This window comes from Salvelinus alpinus, chromosome 10 (genome assembly GCF_045679555.1).
Source record: "Salvelinus alpinus chromosome 10, SLU_Salpinus.1, whole genome shotgun sequence".
Classification (NCBI taxonomy): Eukaryota; Metazoa; Chordata; class Actinopteri; order Salmoniformes; family Salmonidae; genus Salvelinus; species Salvelinus alpinus.
Window position 1 is genome coordinate 84,848,516 of NC_092095.1, and position 23,497 is coordinate 84,872,012.

The window sequence follows — 23,497 nt, forward strand, 5'->3', positions numbered from 1 at the left end:
GGTGTGTACAATCCTGTTAGTCTGGTTGTGTAAGAGGCTGTTGTCACCTAACTCTGTATCTAGATTCACCACGGCTCTGTAACTCTGTATCTAGGTTCACCACGGCTGGGCACAGCTCGTGTTCTTACCCCCCCTGTCTGAAACTTGCATGTTCGGAACGAGGAACGAGACAAACTGTTCTTAGTACGAGAACACAAGACTATGGGGTTGGTTTGACACGTTGAGACAGTTGTGGTGGTTTAAGAACAAGGTTGGGCTATACTTAAAAATAATTATAATAATATGTAACTAGGCAAGTCCGTTAAAGAACAAATTATTATTTACAATGACGGCCCTAGGAACAGTGGGTTAACTGCCTTGTTCAGGGGCGGAACGACAGATTTTTACCTTGTCAGCTCGGGGATTCAATCTAACAACCTTTTGGTTACTGGCCCGACTCTCTAACCACTAGGCCACCTGCCGCCCCAAATATATAAGGCAAGCCCCAACTCAGAATCATGGGGCTCTGCCCCTCTGTTCACTCTGTGTGCATGTAGGGACCTGCTCCCTTATTAATACGTGAATAACAGATGTTTGATTTAAGTATAACTCAGACTTGTGTGATAAGTTTGTCTCTCCTCGTTTGATTATACAGAAATAACCACCACAGTGTCCACATACTTTTGCATATATAGTGTATATCCTTGTCCTCTCCTTGGTTGAATTAGGGGGCGTCTTATAGAAAAATAAAACATTTATAATTGAAGTCAGTAACCATAGTAAGTCACATAAATAGACGTCAACATCAGCCAATCAGCATAATACAACATGTGACGGTCTTATTTAGAAAATAAGTGTTCTGTTTCAAGGTAACCTCGATCATATATGTAATGTTTGTCTCTTTACAGTTCTGAACTAACCACAATCTGTCCTTCCCAGCACAGTTCATGATGTGGTGGGAATGATGTGATTTACTGTATTTAGTCATAAATAGCAGGGATTCTACCATGCTAACTCCAGTTGAACTGCTAGCATTCAATGTATCCTAAATACACAAAAATAAAAAATAATTTAAAAAAAGTAATTTGGTAATGACGTACAATAAAAATATCTTCTCAAGTCATATTTACCTTTATTTTTCTATAATCTCCCTCCAAGTAGATAAACTTTTGAAAAAACGTTATAATCATGTAATTTTTTTGTTGTGGTGGTATTGACACTTAGAGACGATACTTAGAGACGATACTTAGAGACGATACTTAGAGACGATACTTAGAGACGATACTTAGAGACGATACTTAGAGACGATACTTAGAGACGATACTTAGAGACGATAGCAGAGGGTCAAAAGCCTGGGTGTGAGACAGGACAAAAACAGTGCAAAACGGTGAAATCCACACATGAAATGCTTTAGAAAATAACATTTAAAAAAAACATTGGTAGCTGAAAAAAAAAGTTGAAGGTTATTTTAGTCTCTACTTAATGAATGCGAGAAAAAAAATATATATAAATAAACATTTTATCTTAAAAATCTAACCCATCTATGGAGACTGTTTAGTGCCAGAAATAAGGTGTTAAATAACACGTTTCCTGATCTTTCTGATCTCAGACACGTCAGAACAATCTTTCTTTAGATTGTTTTGGGGGGACCATCTGATCCATGTCGTGTATCTGTTATTCAATGCGTCTGTATGGGGCTAATAGCAGTAAGACCAAAACGTATTTTTGTTGTTGTTGAAATAATGTTATATATATTTTTGGGATACTTAAAGGTTTTGTTTTTTGCTTCAAAAGCAGCTCAAACACAACACAACTACACAATATTTGCTGCGGCCAACAGAGGGAGTCCTCTGCATGAACAGTGTTTAAGCCACAGATCACAAATCTCGCGAGAGTTGAGTTGGTCAAACCGTTTCCTCATTCACCGCTTGAACATTACAGTAGTCGAAAAGAATCTTAGACAGCTATTAATGATGAATATTGGGGAAAGTGGTGGAATGTGTTAAAACAATCTTAGACAGCTATTAATGATGAATATTGGGGAAAGTGGTGGAATGTGTTAATTGTAGGGGTGCCCATGGAGCCGGGGATCAGACATGTCCCGTGCGAGAGAGGCAGGTTGAGGTTACCAGGGTAGAGAGAGTAGAGCAGAAGTTGTTTAATTTAATGATTAGAGTAGGGGGGGGTGGTAATTTTATTTGATATAATTTAGAAATTAGTGAGTGTAGCGTTAGATGGTCGGTTATTTATTTAGTACATGTTTATTTTTCAAGTAAAGTATAAAGGGAGTTGAACTCCAGTCTGTAGGTGGCGCTAATGCAACACATTGGAAGCCCGTACATAAATCCGCTACTGAGTTGTATTAGTCTATAAATAAATCTCGTCGCCAGAATTCATCTCTCCCCTGTCTTATTCGACTAGTATTTTTGAAAGTTCAAGGATAATAATTCAGCCATGTTTATTGCTTGCCAACATTTTACTCCCTCTATGTTTAATATAACACACATACATTAATTATTAATTTCGGTTGCCTATCCTGACGTGAAGTTTGTTATTTAGAAACGATTTAACTCTAGCCACAAAATGACGGAAATTCGGGACGACAACATTGTACCGGAAAACACCCCCCCCCTGCTCGTTGAGAGTTCTGCTCTTCAGTCCGGTGTCAGTTTAGCCGACATTACACCTGCGCCGTTAAACCTCGTCGAAGACCAGACGTAATGAGAGGCTTTCGAGGAGCTGCTTTACTCACTTCGCTGTTGGTAAGCACAACAACATTGTGTTTCAATGTATTTTATCATATAATCATCTAACGTTGCCGATATACAGGTTCGGTTATGACTTGTGATGGATGCACTTGTGTAGTTACTGTATCAAGCTAAATGACTTTTTGGTTTAATGCATTTCAAAACGCAACCTCAGTCCTGGAGACCTGGGTGTTTTCGTTCCAGCCATTAACAAGCATCAACTATCTACGGTTTCTGCACCTTCAGTCTTTACATACATTTGATTCACGTGTAGTGCTGGGCTGGAATAAAACCATGCTCACCTCTCCAGAGGAGAGGATTTGGAGAATCTGCAGAAGACTAAACTAGTTTACTACTTTGGTTCAGACCTCTCTTTTGTTGCTGTAGTTTTAAAACAATTAGTTAAGCTAGTTATAACAACTGAAACAGCTAGTTATCAGCTAGTTATCAGCTAGTTATAACAACTGAAAGCAGCTAGTTATCAGCTAGTTATCAGCAACTGAAAGCAGCTAGTTATCAGCTAGTTATCAGCTAGTTATCAGCAACTGAAAGCAGCTAGTTATCAGCTAGTTATCAGCTAGTTATCAGCAACTGAAAGCAGCTAGTTATCAGCTAGTTATCAGCAACTGAAAGCAGCTAGTTATCAGCTAGTTATCAGCAACTGAAAGCAGCTAGTTATCAGCTAGTTATCAGCTAGTTATCAGCAACTGAAAGCAGCTAGTTATCAGCTAGTTATCAGCTAGTTATCAGCAACTGAAAGCAGCTAGTTATCAGCTAGTTATCAGCAACTGAAAGCAGCTAGTTATCAGCTAGTTATCCGCTAGTTATCAGCTAGTTATCAACAACTGAAAGCAGCTAGTTATCAGCAACTGAAAGCAGCTAGTTATCAGCTAGTTATCAGCAGCTGAAAGCAGCTAGTTATCAGCTAGTTAACAGCTAGTTATCAGCTAGTTATCAACAACTGAAAGCAGCTAGTTATCAGCTAGTTATCAGCTAGTTATCAGCAACTGAAAGCAGCTAGTTATCAGCTAGTTAACAGCTAGTTATCAGCTAGTTATCAGCAACTGAAAGCAGCTAGTTATCAGCTAGTTATCCGCTAGTTATCAGCTAGTTATCACCTAGTTATCACCTAGTTATCAGCTAGTTATCAGCTAGTTATCACCTAGTTATCAGCTAGTTATCAGCTAGTTATCCGCTAGTTATCAGCTAGTTATCAGCTAGTTATCAGCTAGTTATCCGCTAGTTATCACCTAGTTATCAGCTAGTTATCAGCTATTGTTGTAAAGCAAAGCTGCAATCAGCAGTTTCCGGTGAAAAGAGAAATGTACCAATGGGGTTATGGAGTCAGGACTGAGTTAGATGTGTGCCGGTTGGAGACCATCCATGATATCAAAACGTTTTAACCATGTTTTGAGGCTATACAGGGTTTTTTGTATTTTACATTTATTATAAACTTAAAATGGACGACGAAGAAAAGCTCAAATCCAGTCTATTCACCCACTGGTTCATTCAGCTGCAAAGACAAAGCATGATGACACAACATGTATTTATCACCTCCTACTAGGCGGGTCAACTCCGAACACAGCCAATGCATCTCTGTTGCTAGGGAGGAACTGAATTCCTCTCACTGGTGTAGTGGGCAGCAGGCAGCCTAGTGGTTAGAGTCGTTGGACTAGTAACTGAAAGGTTCAAAGATTTAATCCCTGAACTGACAAGGTACAAATCTGTCGTTCTGCCCCTGAACAAGGCAGTTAACCCACTGTTCCTAGGCCGCCATTGTGAATAAGAATTTGTTCTTAACTGACTTGCCCAGTTAAATAAAGGTAAAGATATATATATATATATATATATATATATATATATATATATACAAAAAAAAGTCACGGCCCTGCCTGATGCTAGAACCTGTGTATCTGTGTGAGAGAGGACTGTAGTAGGGGGGTCGTTGTGGTGGGCCCCTCTGTGTGAGATAGGACTGTAGTAGGAGGGTTGTTGTGGTGGGCCCCTCTGTGTGAGATAGGACTGTAGTAGGGGGGTCGTTGTGGTGGGCCCCTCTGTGTGAGATAGGACTGTAGTAGGAGGGTTGTTGTGGTGGGCCCCTCTGTGTGAGAGAGGACTGTAGTAGGGGGGTCGTTGTGGTGGGCCCCTCTGTGTGTGAGAGGACTGTAGTAGGAGGGTCGTTGTGGTGGGCCCCTCTGTGTGAGAGAGGACTGTAGTAGGGGGGTCGTTATGGTGGGCCCCTCTGTGTGAGATAGGACTGTAGTAGGGGGGTCGTTGTTGTGGGCCCCTCTGTGTGAGAGAGGACTGTAGTAGGAGGGTTGTTGGGGTGGGCCCCTCTGTGTGAGAGAGGACTGTAGTAGGAGGGTTGTTGTGGTGGGCCCCTCTGTGTGAGATAGGACTGTAGTAGGAGGGTTGTTGGGGTGGGCCCCTCTGTGTGAGAGAGGACTGTAGTAGGAGGGTTGTTGTGGTGGGCCCCTCTGTGTGAGAGAGGACTGTAGTAGGGGGGTCGTTGTGGTGGGCCCCTCTGTGTGAGATAGGACTGTAGTAGGAGGGTTGTTGTGGTGGGCCCCTCTGTGTGAGATAGGACTGTAGTAGGGGGGTCGTTGTGGTGGGCCCCTCTGTGTGAGATAGGACTGTAGTAGGAGGGTTGTTGTGGTGGGCCCCTCTGTGTGAGAGAGGACTGTAGTAGGGGGGTCGTTGTGGTGGGCCCCTCTGTGTGTGAGAGGACTGTAGTAGGAGGGTCGTTGTGGTGGGCCCCTCTGTGTGAGAGAGGACTGTAGTAGGGGGGTCGTTGTGGTGGGCCCCTCTGTGTGAGATAGGACTGTAGTAGGGGGGTCGTTGTTGTGGGCCCCTCTGTGTGAGAGAGGACTGTAGTAGGAGGGTTGTTGGGGTGGGCCCCTCTGTGTGAGAGAGGACTGTAGTAGGAGGGTTGTTGTGGTGGGCCCCTCTGTGTGAGATAGGACTGTAGTAGGAGGGTTGTTGGGGTGGGCCCCTCTGTGTGAGAGAGGACTGTAGTAGGAGGGTTGTTGTGGTGGGCCCCTCTGTGTGAGAGAGGACTGTAGTAGTAGGGTCGTTGGGGTGGGCCCCTCTGTGTGAGAGAGGACTGTAGTAGGGGGGTCGTTGTGGTGGGCCCCTCTGTGTGAGAGAGGACTGTAGTAGGAGGGTTGTTGTGGTGGGCCCCTCTGTGTGAGAGAGGACTGTAGTAGGAGGGTTGTTGTGGTGGGCCCCTCTGTGTGAGAGAGGACTGTAGTAGGAGGGTCGTTGTGGTGGGCCCCTCTGTGTGAGAGAGGACTGTAGTAGGGGGGGCGTTGTGGTGGGCCCCTCTGTGTGAGAGAGGACTGTAGTAGGAGGGTCGTTGTGGTGGGCCCCTCTGTTTGAGATAGGACTGTGGTGGGCCCCTCTGTGTGAGAGAGGACTGTAGTAGGGGGGTCGTTGTGGTGGGCCCCTCTGTGGTTTTTTGTATTTTACATTTATTATAAACTTAAAATGGACGACGAAGAAAAGCTCAAATCCAGTCTATTCACCCACTGGTTCATTCAGCTGCAAAGACAAAGCATGATGACACAACATGTATTTATCACCTCCTACTAGGCGGGTCAACTCCGAACACAGCCAATGCATCTCTGTTGCTAGGGAGGAACTGAATTCCTCTCACTGGTGTAGTGGGCAGCAGGCAGCCTAGTGGTTAGAGTCGTTGGACTAGTAACTGAAAGGTTCAAAGATTTAATCCCTGAACTGACAAGGTACAAATCTGTCGTTCTGCCCCTGAACAAGGCAGTTAACCCACTGTTCCTAGGCCGCCATTGTGAATAAGAATTTGTTCTTAACTGACTTGCCCAGTTAAATAAAGGTAAAGATATATATATATATATATATATATATATATATACAAAAAAAAGTCACGGCCCTGCCTGATGCTAGAACCTGTGTATCTGTGTGAGAGAGGACTGTAGTAGGGGGGTCGTTGTGGTGGGCCCCTCTGTGTGAGATAGGACTGTAGTAGGAGGGTTGTTGTGGTGGGCCCCTCTGTGTGAGATAGGACTGTAGTAGGGGGGTCGTTGTGGTGGGCCCCTCTGTGTGAGACAGGACTGTAGTAGGAGGGTTGTTGTGGTGGGCCCCTCTGTGTGAGAGAGGACTGTAGTAGGGGGGTCGTTGGGGTGGGGCCCTCTGTGTGAGAGAGGACTGTAGTAGGGGGGTCGTTGTGGTGGGCCCCTCTGTGTGAGAGAGGACTGTAGTAGGGGGGTCGTTGTGGTGGGCCCCTCTGTGTGAGAGAGGACTGTAGTAGGGGGGTCGTTGTGGTGGGCCCCTCTGTGTGAGAGAGGACTGTAGTAGGAGGGTTGTTGTGGTGGGCCCCTCTGTGTGAGAGAGGACTGTAGTAGGAGGGTTGTTGTGGTGGGCCCCTCTGTGTGAGATAGGACTGTAGTAGGAGGGTTGTTGTGGTGGGCCCCTCTGTGTGAGAGAGGACTGTAGTAGGGGGGTCGTTGTGGTGGGCCCCTCTGTGTGAGAGAGGACTGTAGTAGGGGGGTCGTTGTGGTGGGCCCCTCTGTGTGAGAGAGGACTGTAGTAGGAGGGTCGTTGTGGTGGGCCCCTCTGTGTGAGAGAGGACTGTAGTAGGGGGGTCGTTGTGGTGGGCCCCTCTGTGTGAGAGAGGACTGTAGTAGGGGGGTCGTTGTGGTGGGCCCCTCTGTGTGAGATAGGACTGTAGTAGGGGGGTCGTTGTGGTGGGCCCCTCTGTGTGAGATAGGACTGTAGTAGGGGGGTCGTTGTGGTGGGCCCCTCTGTGTGAGATAGGACTGTAGTAGGGGGGTCGTTGTGGTGGGCCCCTCTGTGTGAGAGAGGACTGTAGTAGGGGGGTCGTTGTGGTGGGCCCCTCTGTGTGAGATAGGACTGTAGTAGGGGGGTCGTTGTGGTGGGCCCCTCTGTGTGAGAGAGGACTGTAGTAGGGGGGCCGTTGTGGTGGGCCCCTCTGTGTGAGAGAGGACTGTAGTAGGGGGGTCGTTGGGGTGGGGCCCTCTGTGTGAGATAGGACTGTAGTAGGGGGGTCGTTGTGGTGGGCCCCTCTGTGTGAGATAGGACTGTAGTAGGGGGGTCGTTGTGGTGGGCCCCTCTGTGTGAGATAGGACTGTAGTAGGGGGGTCGTTGTGGTGGGCCCCTCTGTGTGAGAGAGGACTGTAGTAGGGGGGCCGTTGTGGTGGGCCCCTCTGTGTGAGAGAGGACTGTAGTAGGGGGGTCGTTGGGGTGGGGCCCTCTGTGTGAGAGAGGACTGTAGTAGGGGGGTCGTTGTGGTGGGCCCCTCTGTGTGAGAGAGGACTGTAGTAGGGGGGTCGTTGTGGTGGGCCCCTCTGTGTGAGAGAGGACTGTAGTAGGGGGGTCGTTGTGGTGGGCCCCTCTGTGTGAGAGAGGACTGTAGTAGGGGGGTCGTTGTGGTGGGCCCCTCTGTGTGAGAGAGGACTGTAGTAGGAGGGTCGTTGTGGTGGGCCCCTCTGTGTGAGAGAGGACTGTAGTAGGGGGGTCGTTGTGGTGGGCCCCTCTGTGTGAGATAGGACTGTAGTAGGGGGGTCGTTGTGGTGGGCCCCTCTGTGTGAGAGAGGACTGTAGTAGGGGGGTCGTTGTGGTGGGCCCCTCTGTGTGAGAGAGGACTGTAGTAGGAGGGTTGTTGTGGTGGGCCCCTCTGTGTGAGAGAGGACTGTAGTAGGAGGGTTGTTGTGGTGGGCCCCTCTGTGTGAGATAGGACTGTAGTAGGAGGGTTGTTGTGGTGGGCCCCTCTGTGTGAGAGAGGACTGTAGTAGGGGGGTCGTTGTGGTGGGCCCCTCTGTGTGAGAGAGGACTGTAGTAGGGGGGTCGTTGTGGTGGGCCCCTCTGTGTGAGAGAGGACTGTAGTAGGAGGGTCGTTGTGGTGGGCCCCTCTGTGTGAGAGAGGACTGTAGTAGGGGGGTCGTTGTGGTGGGCCCCTCTGTGTGAGAGAGGACTGTAGTAGGGGGGTCGTTGTGGTGGGCCCCTCTGTGTGAGATAGGACTGTAGTAGGAGGGTCGTTGTGGTGGGCCCCTCTGTGTGTGAGAGGACTGTAGTAGGAGGGTCGTTGTGGTGGGCCCCTCTGTGTGAGAGAGGACTGTAGTAGGGGGGTCGTTGTGGTGGGCCCCTCTGTGTGAGATAGGACTGTAGTAGGGGGGTCGTTGTTGTGGGCCCCTCTGTGTGAGAGAGGACTGTAGTAGGAGGGTTGTTGGGGTGGGCCCCTCTGTGTGAGAGAGGACTGTAGTAGGAGGGTTGTTGTGGTGGGCCCCTCTGTGTGAGATAGGACTGTAGTAGGAGGGTTGTTGGGGTGGGCCCCTCTGTGTGAGAGAGGACTGTAGTAGGAGGGTTGTTGTGGTGGGCCCCTCTGTGTGAGAGAGGACTGTAGTAGGGGGGTCATTGTGGTGGGCCCCTCTGTGTGAGAGAGGACTGTAGTAGGGGGGTTGTTGTGGTGGGCCCCTCTGTGTGTGAGAGGACTGTAGTAGGAGGGTCGTTGTGGTGGGCCCCTCTGTGTGAGAGAGGACTGTAGTAGGGGGGTCGTTGTGGTGGGCCCCTCTGTGTGAGATAGGACTGTAGTAGGGGGGTCGTTGTGGTGGGCCCCTCTGTGTGAGATAGGACTGTAGTAGGAGGGTTGTTGTGGTGGGCCCCTCTGTGTGAGATAGGACTGTAGTAGGGGGGTCGTTGTGGTGGGCCCCTCTGTGTGAGATAGGACTGTAGTAGGAGGGTCGTTGTGGTGGGCCCCTCTGTGTGTGAGAGGACTGTAGTAGGAGGGTCGTTGTGGTGGGCCCCTCTGTGTGAGAGAGGACTGTAGTAGGGGGGTCGTTGTGGTGGGCCCCTCTGTGTGAGATAGGACTGTAGTAGGGGGGTCGTTGTTGTGGGCCCCTCTGTGTGAGAGAGGACTGTAGTAGGAGGGTTGTTGGGGTGGGCCCCTCTGTGTGAGAGAGGACTGTAGTAGGAGGGTTGTTGTGGTGGGCCCCTCTGTGTGAGATAGGACTGTAGTAGGAGGGTTGTTGGGGTGGGCCCCTCTGTGTGAGAGAGGACTGTAGTAGGAGGGTTGTTGTGGTGGGCCCCTCTGTGTGAGAGAGGACTGTAGTAGGGGGGTCGTTGTGGTGGGCCCCTCTGTGTGAGAGAGGACTGTAGTAGGGGGGTTGTTGTGGTGGGCCCCTCTGTGTGTGAGAGGACTGTAGTAGGAGGGTCGTTGTGGTGGGCCCCTCTGTGTGAGAGAGGACTGTAGTAGGGGGGTCGTTGTGGTGGGCCCCTCTGTGTGAGATAGGACTGTAGTAGGGGGGTCGTTGTGGTGGGCCCCTCTGTGTGAGATAGGACTGTAGTAGGAGGGTTGTTGTGGTGGGCCCCTCTGTGTGAGATAGGACTGTAGTAGGGGGGTCGTTGTGGTGGGCCCCTCTGTGTGAGATAGGACTGTAGTAGGAGGGTCGTTGTGGTGGGCCCCTCTGTGTGTGAGAGGACTGTAGTAGGAGGGTCGTTGTGGTGGGCCCCTCTGTGTGAGAGAGGACTGTAGTAGGGGGGTCGTTGTGGTGGGCCCCTCTGTGTGAGATAGGACTGTAGTAGGGGGGTCGTTGTTGTGGGCCCCTCTGTGTGAGAGAGGACTGTAGTAGGAGGGTTGTTGGGGTGGGCCCCTCTGTGTGAGAGAGGACTGTAGTAGGAGGGTTGTTGTGGTGGGCCCCTCTGTGTGAGATAGGACTGTAGTAGGAGGGTTGTTGGGGTGGGCCCCTCTGTGTGAGAGAGGACTGTAGTAGGAGGGTTGTTGTGGTGGGCCCCTCTGTGTGAGAGAGGACTGTAGTAGGGGGGTCGTTGTGGTGGGCCCCTCTGTGTGAGATAGGACTGTAGTAGGAGGGTTGTTGTGGTGGGCCCCTCTGTGTGAGATAGGACTGTAGTAGGGGGGTCGTTGTGGTGGGCCCCTCTGTGTGAGATAGGACTGTAGTAGGAGGGTTGTTGTGGTGGGCCCCTCTGTGTGAGAGAGGACTGTAGTAGGGGGGTCGTTGTGGTGGGCCCCTCTGTGTGTGAGAGGACTGTAGTAGGAGGGTCGTTGTGGTGGGCCCCTCTGTGTGAGAGAGGACTGTAGTAGGGGGGTCGTTGTGGTGGGCCCCTCTGTGTGAGATAGGACTGTAGTAGGGGGGTCGTTGTTGTGGGCCCCTCTGTGTGAGAGAGGACTGTAGTAGGAGGGTTGTTGGGGTGGGCCCCTCTGTGTGAGAGAGGACTGTAGTAGGAGGGTTGTTGTGGTGGGCCCCTCTGTGTGAGATAGGACTGTAGTAGGAGGGTTGTTGGGGTGGGCCCCTCTGTGTGAGAGAGGACTGTAGTAGGAGGGTTGTTGTGGTGGGCCCCTCTGTGTGAGAGAGGACTGTAGTAGTAGGGTCGTTGGGGTGGGCCCCTCTGTGTGAGAGAGGACTGTAGTAGGGGGGTCGTTGTGGTGGGCCCCTCTGTGTGAGAGAGGACTGTAGTAGGAGGGTTGTTGTGGTGGGCCCCTCTGTGTGAGAGAGGACTGTAGTAGGAGGGTTGTTGTGGTGGGCCCCTCTGTGTGAGAGAAGACTGTAGTAGGAGGGTCGTTGTGGTGGGCCCCTCTGTGTGAGAGAGGACTGTAGTAGGGGGGGCGTTGTGGTGGGCCCCTCTGTGTGAGAGAGGACTGTAGTAGGAGGGTCGTTGTGGTGGGCCCCTCTGTTTGAGATAGGACTGTGGTGGGCCCCTCTGTGTGAGAGAGGACTGTAGTAGGGCGGTCGTTGTGGTGGGGCCCTCTGTGTGAGAGAGGACTGTAGTAGGAGGGTTGTTGGGGTGGGCCCCTCTGTGTGAGAGAGGACTGTAGTAGGAGAGTCGTTGTGGTGGGCCCCTCTGTGTGAGAGAGGACTGTAGTAGGAGGGACGTTGTGGTGGGCCCCTCTGTTTGAGATAGGACTGTGGTGGGCCCCTCTGTGTGAGAGAGGACTGTAGTAGGGGGGTCGTTGTGGTGGGCCCCTCTGTGTGAGAGAGGACTGTAGTAGGAGGGTTGTTGTGGTGGGCCCCTCTGTGTGAGAGAGGACTGTAGTAGGAGGGTTGTTGTGGTGGGCCCCTCTGTGTGAGAGAGGACTGTAGTAGGAGGGTCGTTGTGGTGGGTCCCTCTGTGTGAGAGAGGACTGTAGTAGGAGGGTCGTTGTGGTGGGCCCCTCTGTGTGAGAGAGGACTGTAGTAGGAGGGTCGTTGTGGTGGGCCCCTCTGTGTGAGAGAGGACTGTAGTAGGGGGGTCGTTGTGGTGGGCCCCTCTGTTTGAGATAGGACTGTGGTGGGGGGGTCGTTGTGGTGGGCCCCTCTGTTTGAGATAGGACTGTGGTGGGCCCCTCTGTGTGAGAGAGGACTGTAGTAGGAGGGTCGTTGTGGTGGGCCCCTCTGTTTGAGATAGGACTGTGGTGGGCCCCTCTGTGTGAGAGAGGACTGTAGTAGTGGGGTCGTTGTGGTGGGGCCCTCTGTGTGAGAGAGGACTGTAGTAGGAGGGTTGTTGGGGTGGGCCCCTCTGTGTGAGAGAGGACTGTAGTAGGAGAGTCGTTGTGGTGGGCCCCTCTGTGTGAGAGAGGACTGTAGTAGGAGGGACGTTGTGGTGGGCCCCTCTGTGTGAGATAGGACTGTAGTAGGAGGGTCGTTGGGGTGGGCCCCTCTGTGTGAGAGAGGACTGTAGTAGGGGGGCCGTTGTGGTGGGCCCCTCTGTGTGAGAGAGGACTGTAGTAGGAGGGTCGTTGTGGTGGGCCCCTCTGTGTGAGAGAGGACTGTAGTAGGGGGGCCGTTGTGGTGGGCCCCTCTGTGTGAGAGAGGACTGTAGTAGGAGGGTCGTTGGGGTGGGCCCCTCTGTGTGAGAGAGGACTGTAGTAGGGGGGCCGTTGTGGTGGGCCCCTCTGTGTGAGAGAGGACTGTAGTAGGGGGGTCGTTGTGGTGGGCCCCTCTGGCCCTCCTCCCAGGGGTGACCTGGAGCTGAATTCCTCACTCCTCCCTAGTTCCCCAGCTGGCCTCCTCCTCCCTAGTTCCCCGGCTGGCCTCCTCCTCCCTAGTTCCCCAGCTGGCCTCCTCCTCCCTAGTTCCCCGGCTGGTATCTTTCCATACAGCCATATCCTATCCATCCTTGTCTGACTCAGTATTTTTCCATACAGCCAGTTCCTATCCATCCTTGTCTGACTCAGTAACTTTCCATACAGCCAGTTCCTATCCATCCTTGTCTGACTCAGTAACTTTCCATACAGCCAGTTCCTATCCATCCTTGTCTGACTCAGTATCTTTCCATACAGCCAGTTCCTATCCATCCTTGTCTGACTCAGTATCTTTCCATACAGCCAGTTCCTATCCATCCTTCCCCTTGTCTGACTCAGTAACTTTCCATACAGCCAGTTCCTATCCATCCTTCCACTTGTCTGACTCAGTAACTTTCCATACAACCAGTTCCTATCCATCCTTCCCCTTGTCTGACTCAGTAACTTTCCATACAGCCAGTTCCTATCCATCCTTGTCTGACTCAGTATCTTTCCATACAGCCAGTTCCTATCCATCCTTCCCCTTGTCTGACTCAGTAACTTTCCATACAGCCAGTTCCTATCCATCCTTCCCCTTGTCTGACTCAGTATCTTTCCATACAGCCATTTCCTATCCATCCTTGTCTGACTCAGTATTTTTCCATACAGCCAGTTCCTATCCATCCTTGTCTGACTCAGTAACTTTCCATACAGCCAGTTCCTATCCATCCTTGTCTGACTCAGTAACTTTCCATACAGCCAGTTCCTATCCATCCTTGTCTGACTCAGTATCTTTCCATACAGCCAGTTCCTATCCATCCTTCCCCTTGTCTGACTCAGTATCTTTCCATACAGCCAGTTCCTATCCATCCTTCCCCTTGTCTGACTCAGTAACTTTCCATACAGCCAGTTCCTATCCATCCTTGTCTGACTCAGTAACTTTCCATACAGCCAGTTCCTATCCATCCTTCCCCTTGTCTGACTCAGTATCTTTCCATACAGCCAGTTCCTATCCATCCTTGTCTGACTCAGTATCTTTCCATACAGCCAGTTCCTATCCATCCTTGTCTGACTCAGTATCTTTCCATACAGCCAGTTCCTATCCATCCTTCCCCTTGTCTGACTCAGTAACTTTCCATACAGCCAGTTCCTATCCATCCTTCCCCTTGTCTGACTCAGTATCTTTCCATACAGCCATTTCCTATCCATCCTTGTCTGACTCAGTATTTTTCCATACAGCCAGTTCCTATCCATCCTTGTCTGACTCAGTAACTTTCCATACAGCCAGTTCCTATCCATCCTTGTCTGACTCAGTAACTTTCCATACAGCCAGTTCCTATCCATCCTTGTCTGACTCAGTATCTTTCCATACAGCCAGTTCCTATCCATCCTTGTCTGACTCAGTATCTTTCCATACAGCCAGTTCCTATCCATCCTTCCCCTTGTCTGACTCAGTAACTTTCCATACAGCCAGTTCCTATCCATCCTTCCCCTTGTCTGACTCAGTAACTTTCCATACAGCCAGTTCCTATCCATCCTTCCCCTTGTCTGACTCAGTAACTTTCCATACAGCCAGTTCCTATCCATCCTTGTCTGACTCAGTATCTTTCCATACAGCCAGTTCCTATCCATCCTTCCCCTTGTCTGACTCAGTAACTTTCCATACAGCCAGTTCCTATCCATCCTTCCCCTTGTCTGACTCAGTAACTTTCCATACAGCCAGTTCCTATCCATCCTTCCCCTTGTCTGACTCAGTAACTTTCCATACAGCCAGTTCCTATCCATCCTTCCCCTTGTCTGACTCAGTAACTTTCCATACAGCCAGTTCCTATCCATCCTTCCCCTTGTCTGACTCAGTAACTTTCCATACGGCCAGTTCCTATCCATCCTTGTCTGACTCAGTATCTTTCCATACAGCCAGTTCCTATCCATCCTTGTCTGACTCAGTATCTTTCCATACAGCCAGTTCCTATCCATCCTTCCCCTTGTCTGACTCAGTATCTTTCCATACAGCCAGTTCCTATCCATCCTTGTCTGACTCAGTATCTTTCCATACAGCCAGTTCCTATCCATCCTTGTCTGACTCAGTATCTTTCCATACAGCCAGTTCCTATCCATCCTTGTCTGACTCAGTATCTTTCCATACAGCCAGTTCCTATCCATCCTTGTCTGACTCAGTATCTTTCCATACAGCCAGTTCCTATCCATCCTTGTCTGACTCAGTATCTTTCCATACAGCCAGTTCCTATCCATCCTTGTCTGACTCAGTATCTTTCCATACAGCCAGTTCCTATCCATCCTTGTCTGACTCAGTATCTTTCCATACAGCCAGTTCCTATCCATCCTTGTCTGACTCAGTATCTGTCCATACAGCCAGTTCCTATCCATCCTTCCCCTTGTCTGACTCAGTATCTTTCCATACAGCCAGTTCCTATCCATCCTTGTCTGACTCAGTATCTTTCCATACAGCCAGTTCCTATCCATCCTTGTCTGACTCAGTATCTTTCCATACAGCCAGTTCCTATCCATCCTTGTCTGACTCAGTATCTTTCATTACAGCCAGTTCCTATCCATCCTTGTCTGACTCAGTATCTTTCCATACAGCCAGTTCCTATCCATCCTTCCCCTTGTCTGACTCAGTAACTTTCCATACAGCCAGTTCCTATCCATCCTTCCCCTTGTCTGACTCAGTATCTTTCCATACAGCCAGTTCCTATCCATCCTTCCCCTTGTCTGACTCAGAATCTTTCCATACAGCCAGTTCCTATCCATCCTTGTCTGACTCAGTATCTTTCCATACAGCCAGTTCCTATCCATCCTTGTCTGACTCAGTATCTTTCCATACAGCCAGTTCCTATCCATCCTTCCCCTTGTCTGACTCAGTAACTTTCCATACAGCCAGTTCCTATCCATCCTTCCCCTTGTCTGACTCAGTAACTTTCCACACAGCCAGTTCCTATCCATCCTTCCCCTTGTCTGACTCAGTAACTTTCCATACAGCCAGTTCCTATCCATCCTTGTCTGACTCAGTATCTTTCCATACAGCCAGTTCCTATCCATCCTTCCCCTTGTCTGACTCAGTAACTTTCCATACAGCCAGTTCCTATCCATCCTTCCCCTTGTCTGACTCAGTAACTTTCCATACAGCCAGTTCCTATCCATCCTTCCCCTTGTCTGACTCAGTAACTTTCCATACAGCCAGTTCCTATCCATCCTTCCCCTTGTCTGACTCAGTAACTTTCCATACAGCCAGTTCCTATCCATCCTTCCCCTTGTCTGACTCAGTAACTTTCCATACGGCCAGTTCCTATCCATCCTTGTCTGACTCAGTATCTTTCCATACAGCCAGTTCCTATCCATCCTTGTCTGACTCAGTATCTTTCCATACAGCCAGTTCCTATCCATCCTTGTCTGACTCAGTATCTTTCCATACAGCCAGTTCCTATCCATCCTTCCCCTTGTCTTACTCAGTATCTTTCCATACAGTCAGTTCCTATCCATCCTTCCCCTTGTCTGACTCAGTAACTTTCCATACAGCCAGATCCTATCCATCCTTGTCTGACTCAGTAACTTTCCATACAGCCAGTTCCTATCCATCCTTGTCTGACTCAGTATCTTTCCATACAGCCAGTTCCTATCCATCCTTGTCTGACTCAGTATATTTCCATACAGCCAGTTCCTATCCATCCTTGTCTGACTCAGTATCTTTCCATACAGCCAGTTCCTATCCATCCTTGTCTGACTCAGTATCTTTCCATACAGTCAGTTCCTATCCATCCTTCCCCTTGTCTGACTCAGTATCTTTCCATACAGCCAGTTTCTATCCATCCTTCCCCTTGTCTGACTCAGTATCTTTCCATACAGCCAGTTCCTATCCATCCTTCCCCTCGTCTGACTCAGTAACTTTCCATACGGCCAGTTCCTATCCATCCTTGTCTGACTCAGTATCTTTCCATACAGCCAGTTCCTATCCATCCTTCCCCTTGTCTGACTCAGTAACTTTCCATACAGCCAGTTCCTATCCATCCTTCCCCTTGTCTGACTCAGTATCTTTCCATACAGCCAGTTCCTATCCATCCTTGTCTGACTCAGTAACTTTCCATACAGCCAGTTCCTATCCATCCTTGTCTGACTCAGTATCTTTCCATACAGCCAGTTCCTATCCATCCTTGTCTGACTCAGTATCTTTCCATACAGCCAGTTCCTATCCATCCTTCCCCTTGTCTGACTCAGTATCTTTCCATACAGCCAGTTCCTATCCATCCTTGTCTGACTCAGTATCTTTCCATACAGCCAGTTCCTATCCATCCTTGTCTGACTCAGTATCTTTCCATACAGCCAGTTCCTATCCATCCTTGTCTGACTCAGTATCTTTCCATACAGCCAGTTCCTATCCATCCTTGTCTGACTCAGTATCTTTCCATACAGCCAGTTCCTATCCATCCTTGTCTGACTCAGTATCTTTCCATACAGCCAGTTCCTATCCATCCTTGTCTGACTCAGTATCTTTCCATACAGCCAGTTCCTATCCATCCTTGTCTGACTCAGTATCTTTCCATACAGCCAGTTCCTATCCATCCTTGTCTGACTCAGTATCTTTCCATACAGCCAGTTCCTATCCATCCTTCCCCTTGTCTGACTCAGTATCTTTCCATACAGCCAGTTCCTATCCATCCTTGTCTGACTCAGTATCTTTCCATACAGCCAGTTCCTATCCATCCTTGTCTGACTCAGTATCTTTCCATACAGCCAGTTCCTATCCATCCTTGTCTGACTCAGTATCTTTCCATACAGCCAGTTCCTATCCATCCTTGTCTGACTCAGTATCTTTCCATACAGCCAGTTCCTATCCATCCTTCCCCTTGTCTGACTCAGTAACTTTCCATACAGCCAGTTCCTATCCATCCTTCCCCTTGTCTGACTCAGTATCTTTCCATACAGCCAGTTCCTATCCATCCTTCCCCTTGTCTGACTCAGAATCTTTCCATACAGCCAGTTCCTATCCATCCTTGTCTGACTCAGTATCTTTCCATACAGCCAGTTCCTATCCATCCTTGTCTGACTCAGTATCTTTCCATACAGCCAGTTCCTATCCATCCTTCCCCTTGTCTGACTCAGTAACTTTCCATACAGCCAGTTCCTATCCATCCTTCCCCTTGTCTGACTCAGTAACTTTCCACACAGCCAGTTCCTATCCATCCTTCCCCTTGTCTGACTCAGTAACTTTCCATACAGCCAGTTCCTATCCATCCTTGTCTGACTCAGTATCTTTCCATACAGCCAGTTCCTATCCATCCTTCCCCTTGTCTGACTCAGTAACTTTCCATACAGCCAGTTCCTATCCATCCTTCCCCTTGTCTGACTCAGTAACTTTCCATACAGCCAGTTCCTATCCATCCTTCCCCTTGTCTGACTCAGTAACTTTCCATACAGCCAGTTCCTATCCATCCTTCCCCTTGTCTGACTCAGTAACTTTCCATACAGCCAGTTCCTATCCATCCTTCCCCTTGTCTGACTCAGTAACTTTCCATACGGCCAGTTCCTATCCATCCTTGTCTGACTCAGTATCTTTCCATACAGCCAGTTCCTATCCATCCTTGTCTGACTCAGTATCTTTCCATACAGCCAGTTCCTATCCATCCTTGTCTGACTCAGTATCTTTCCATACAGCCAGTTCCTATCCATCCTTGTCTGACTCAGTATCTTTCCATACAGTCAGTTCCTATCCATCCTTCCCCTTGTCTGACTCAGTATCTTTCCATACAGCCAGTTTCTATCCATCCTTCCCCTTGTCTGACTCAGTATCTTTCCATATAGCCAGTTCCTATCCATCCTTCCCCTTGTCTGACTCAGTAACTTTCCATACGGCCAGTTCCTATCCATCCTTGTCTGACTCAGTATCTTTCCATACAGCCAGTTCCTATCCATCCTTCCCCTTGTCTGACTCAGTAACTTTCCATACAGCCAGTTCCTATCCATCCTTCCCCTTGTCTGACTCAGTATCTTTCCATACAGCCAGTTCCTATCCATCCTTGTCTGACTCAGTAACTTTCCATACAGCCAGTTCCTATCCATCCTTGTCTGACTCAGTATCTTTCCATACAGCCAGTTCCTATCCATCCTTGTCTGACTCAGTATCTTTCCATACAGCCAGTTCCTATCCATCCTTCCCCTTGTCTGACTCAGTATCTTTCCATACAGCCAGTTCCTATCCATCCTTGTCTGACTCAGTATCTTTCCATACAGCCAGTTCCTATCCATCCTTGTCTGACTCAGTATCTTTCCATACAGCCAGTTCCTATCCATCCTTGTCTGACTCAGTATCTTTCCATACAGCCAGTTCCTATCCATCCTTGTCTGACTCAGTATCTTTCCATACAGCCAGTTCCTATCCATCCTTGTCTGACTCAGTATCTTTCCATACAGCCAGTTCCTATCCATCCTTGTCTGACTCAGTATCTTTCCATACAGCCAGTTCCTATCCATCCTTGTCTGACTCAGTATCTTTCCATACAGCCAGTTCCTATCCATCCTTGTCTGACTCAGTATCTTTCCATACAGCCAGTTCCTATCCATCATTCCCCTTGTCTGACTCAGTATCTTTCCATACAGCCAGTTCCTATCCATCCTTGTCTGACTCAGTATCTTTCCATACAGCCAGTTCCTATCCATCCTTGTCTGACTCAGTATCTTTCCATACAGCCAGTTCCTATCCATCCTTGTCTGACTCAGTATCTTTCCATACAGCCAGTTCCTATCCATCCTTGTCTGACTCAGTATCTTTCCATACAGCCAGTTCCTATCCATCCTTCCCCTTGTCTGACTCAGTAACTTTCCATACAGCCAGTTCCTATCCATCCTTCCCCTTGTCTGACTCAGTATCTTTCCATACAGCCAGTTCCTATCCATCCTTCCCCTTGTCTGACTCAGAATCTTTCCATACAGCCAGTTCCTATCCATCCTTGTCTGACTCAGTATCTTTCCATACAGCCAGTTCCTATCCATCCTTGTCTGACTCAGTATCTTTCCATACAGCCAGTTCCTATCCATCCTTCCCCTTGTCTGACTCAGTAACTTTCCATACAGCCAGTTCCTATCCATCCTTCCCCTTGTCTGACTCAGTAACTTTCCACACAGCCAGTTCCTATCCATCCTTCCCCTTGTCTGACTCAGTAACTTTCCATACAGCCAGTTCCTATCCATCCTTGTCTGACTCAGTATCTTTCCATACATCCAGTTCCTATCCATCCTTCCCCTTGTCTGACTCAGTAACTTTCCATACAGCCAGTTCCTATCCATCCTTCCCCTTGTCTGACTCAGTAACTTTCCATACAGCCAGTTCCTATCCATCCTTCCCCTTGTCTGACTCAGTAACTTTCCATACAGCCAGTTCCTATCCATCCTTCCCCTTGTCTGACTCAGTAACTTTCCATACAGCCAGTTCCTATCCATCCTTCCCCTTGTCTGACTCAGTAACTTTCCATACGGCCAGTTCCTATCCATCCTTGTCTGACTCAGTATCTTTCCATACAGCCAGTTCCTATCCATCCTTGTCTGACTCAGTATCTTTCCATACAGCCAGTTCCTATCCATCCTTGTCTGACTCAGTATCTTTCCATACAGCCAGTTCCTATCCATCCTTCCCCTTGTCTGACTCAGTATCTTTCCATACAGTCAGTTCCTATCCATCCTTCCCCTTGTCTGACTCAGTAACTTTCCATACAGCCAGATCCTATCCATCCTTGTCTGACTCAGTAACTTTCCATACAGCCAGTTCCTATCCATCCTTGTCTGACTCAGTATCTTTCCATACAGCCAGTTCCTATCCATCCTTGTCTGACTCAGTATATTTCCATACAGCCAGTTCCTATCCATCCTTGTCTGACTCAGTATCTTTCCATACAGCCAGTTCCTATCCATCCTTGTCTGACTCAGTATCTTTCCATACAGTCAGTTCCTATCCATCCTTCCCCTTGTCTGACTCAGTATCTTTCCATACAGCCAGTTCCTATCCATCCTTCCCCTTGTCTGACTCAGTATCTTTCCATACAGCCAGTTCCTATCCATCCTTCCCCTCGTCTGACTCAGTAACTTTCCATACGGCCAGTTCCTATCCATCCTTGTCTGACTCAGTAACTTTCCATACAGCCAGTTCCTATCCATCCTTCCCCTTGTCTGACTCAGTATCTTTCCATACAGACAGTTCCTATCCATCCTTCCCCTTGTCTGACTCAGTATCTTTCCATACAGCCAGTTCCTATCCATCCTTCCCCTCGTCTGACTCAGTATCTTTCCATACAGCCAGTTCCTATCCATCCTTGTCTGACTCAGTATCTTTCCATACAGACAGTTCCTATCCATCCTTCCCCTTGTTCTGACTCAGTATCTTTCCATACAGCCAGTTCCTATCCATCCTTGTCTGACTCAGTATCTTTCCATACAGCCAGTTCCTATCCACCCTTGTCTGACTCAGTATCTTTCCATACAGCCAGTTCCTATCCATCCTTGTCTGACTCAGTATCTTTCCATACAGCCAGTTCCTATCCATCCTTGTCTGACTCAGTATCTTTCCATACAGCCAGTTCCTGTCCATCCTTCCCCTTGTCTGACTCAGTATCTTTCCATACAGCCAGTTCCTATCCATCCTTGTCTGACTCAGTATCTTTCCATACAGCCAGTTCCTATCCATCCTTGTCTGACTCAGTAACTTTCCATACAGCCAGTTCCTATCCATCCTTCCCCTTGTCTGACTCAGTATCTTTCCATACAGCCAGTTCCTATCCATCCTTGTCTGACTCAGTATCTTTCCATACAGCCAGTTCCTATCCATCCTTGTCTGACTCAGTATCTTTCCATACAGCCAGTTCCTATCCATCCTTGTCTGACTCAGTAACTTTCCATACAGCCAGTTCCTATCCATCCTTCCCCTTGTCTGACTCAGTATCTTTCCATACAGCCAGTTCCTATCCATCCTTGTCTGACTCAGTATCTTTCCATACAGCCAGTTCCTATCCATCCTTGTCTGACTCAGTATCTTTCCATACAGCCAGTTCCTATCCATCCTTCCCCTTGTCTGACTCAGTATCTTTCCATACAGCCAGTTCCTATCCATCCTTCCCCTTGTCTGACTCAGTATCTTTCCATACAGCCAGTTCCTATCCATCCTTGTCTGACTCAGTATCTTTCCATACAGCCAGTTCCTATCCATCCTTGTCTGACTCAGTAACTTTCCATACAGCCAGTTCCTATCCAATCAGAACGCATGGTTTTCATGTGTTTCCATTCCATCCACTCCATTCCAGCCATTACTCTGAGCCCGTCCTCCAGTCAGCAGCCTCCGGTGGTCCACATCATTTAGAGGTCCAGACATGAGTGTATCAACTCCATTTAACTGTGTTCCATGTTTGTCCTGTTTCCAGATCTACCTCCCGCCGGTCCAGATGACTTATATCTTTGTCTATGGGACTCTGAAGAAGGGTCAGCCCAACTCCTTCAGGATGCTGCCGGACCAAGGGAACGGGAAAGCAGAGTTCTGTGGTCACGCCCGCACCGTAGACGTCTACCCGCTGGTGATCGCTGGGAAGTACAACATCCCCTACCTGCTGAACCGCCCCGGGGAAGGTCACAGGGTCCAGGGGGAGGTGTACAGGGTGGATGACACCATGCTGAGCTTCCTAGACGCCTTCGAGGGCTGCCCCACCATGTACCAACGCACCTCCGTTCAGATAGAGCTGGAGGACTGGAAGGTGGAGGGGACAGAGAGGAGCCCAGGCAGCATGATGGAGGCCTTCTTCTACAGCACCACCTCCTACCAGCCTGCCTGGCTCAAACACAACTTCTATGGGAACTACGACGCCTACGGAGACCATGGCTTGGTGTACGTCGACAGGGAGGACAGAGTTCCACTGAAGGATCTATAACCTGGGTGCCATCATGGTAGCAGCACCAGCAGGTCTGGGACCTGGCTAGAGGATAGATAGGCTGCTACACAGGATAGCTTTTTAGATATGTTGTTTTTACAGTTAACTACTTTCTACTGTCCAGGGATGCAAACTGCTGAGGGCCCTAAAAGGAGACACTTTGTTGTTGTTACACTGAAACATGTAATAAATCCCTGCTAGGGAGAAATGCAGGTTTTAACTAATTAAACAAAGAATATGATCAACATGATCTGTCTGTGTGTAAAATAAAAAGTGGTTCATGTGAACCAAACTCACAGCTAAAACATGTAAAGAAAACAATCCAATGTTATTTGTTGCCTAAACTTTACTGCAAATGACACTCAAGTCTTCAGAAAAAAACAATACACTGATATTACAGTTACCATGACAGCCTTTATAATAGAACGCTTGTTACCATGACAGCCTTTATAATAGAACGCTTGTTACCATGACAGCCTTTATAATAGAACGCTTGTTACCATGACAGCCTTTATAATAGAACGCTTGTTACCATGACAGCCTTTATAATAGAACGCTTGTTACCATGACAGCCTTTATAATAGAACGCTTGTTACCATGACATAGATGATGGCTTCTGCCGCCGTTGTAAAGATTGGCTCTAGATACTGTCGTGTCGTTGACTATCATTAAATGTGAAGACTGTATATTATCGATTCTCTGTGTAATTTAATTATGCGACTAAACTAATCATGTAACTTTAATTAACTAGGAAGTCGGGGCACCACGGGAACATATAAAAAGTTTCAACCTTTCAATAACTGTTCAGATATTTTCATATCTGCACGAACCCTAGCATAGAATCATGAATCGGCGATATACAA

At 48.7% G+C, this 23,497-nt stretch overlaps 1 protein-coding gene across 1 annotated transcript; it reads left to right on the forward strand.

Moving 5' to 3' along the window:
• Positions 1-2,414: 2,414 nt before the first annotated feature.
• LOC139532886 (gamma-glutamylaminecyclotransferase-like) lies at positions 2,415-23,325 on the forward strand. Its single transcript, XM_071331037.1, has 2 exons — positions 2,415-2,741; positions 22,134-23,325. Exons 1-2 carry the CDS (start codon positions 2,700-2,702, stop codon positions 22,632-22,634), a joined length of 543 nt encoding a protein of 180 aa, XP_071187138.1. The 5' UTR covers positions 2,415-2,699; the 3' UTR covers positions 22,635-23,325.
• Positions 23,326-23,497: the final 172 nt, after the last annotated feature.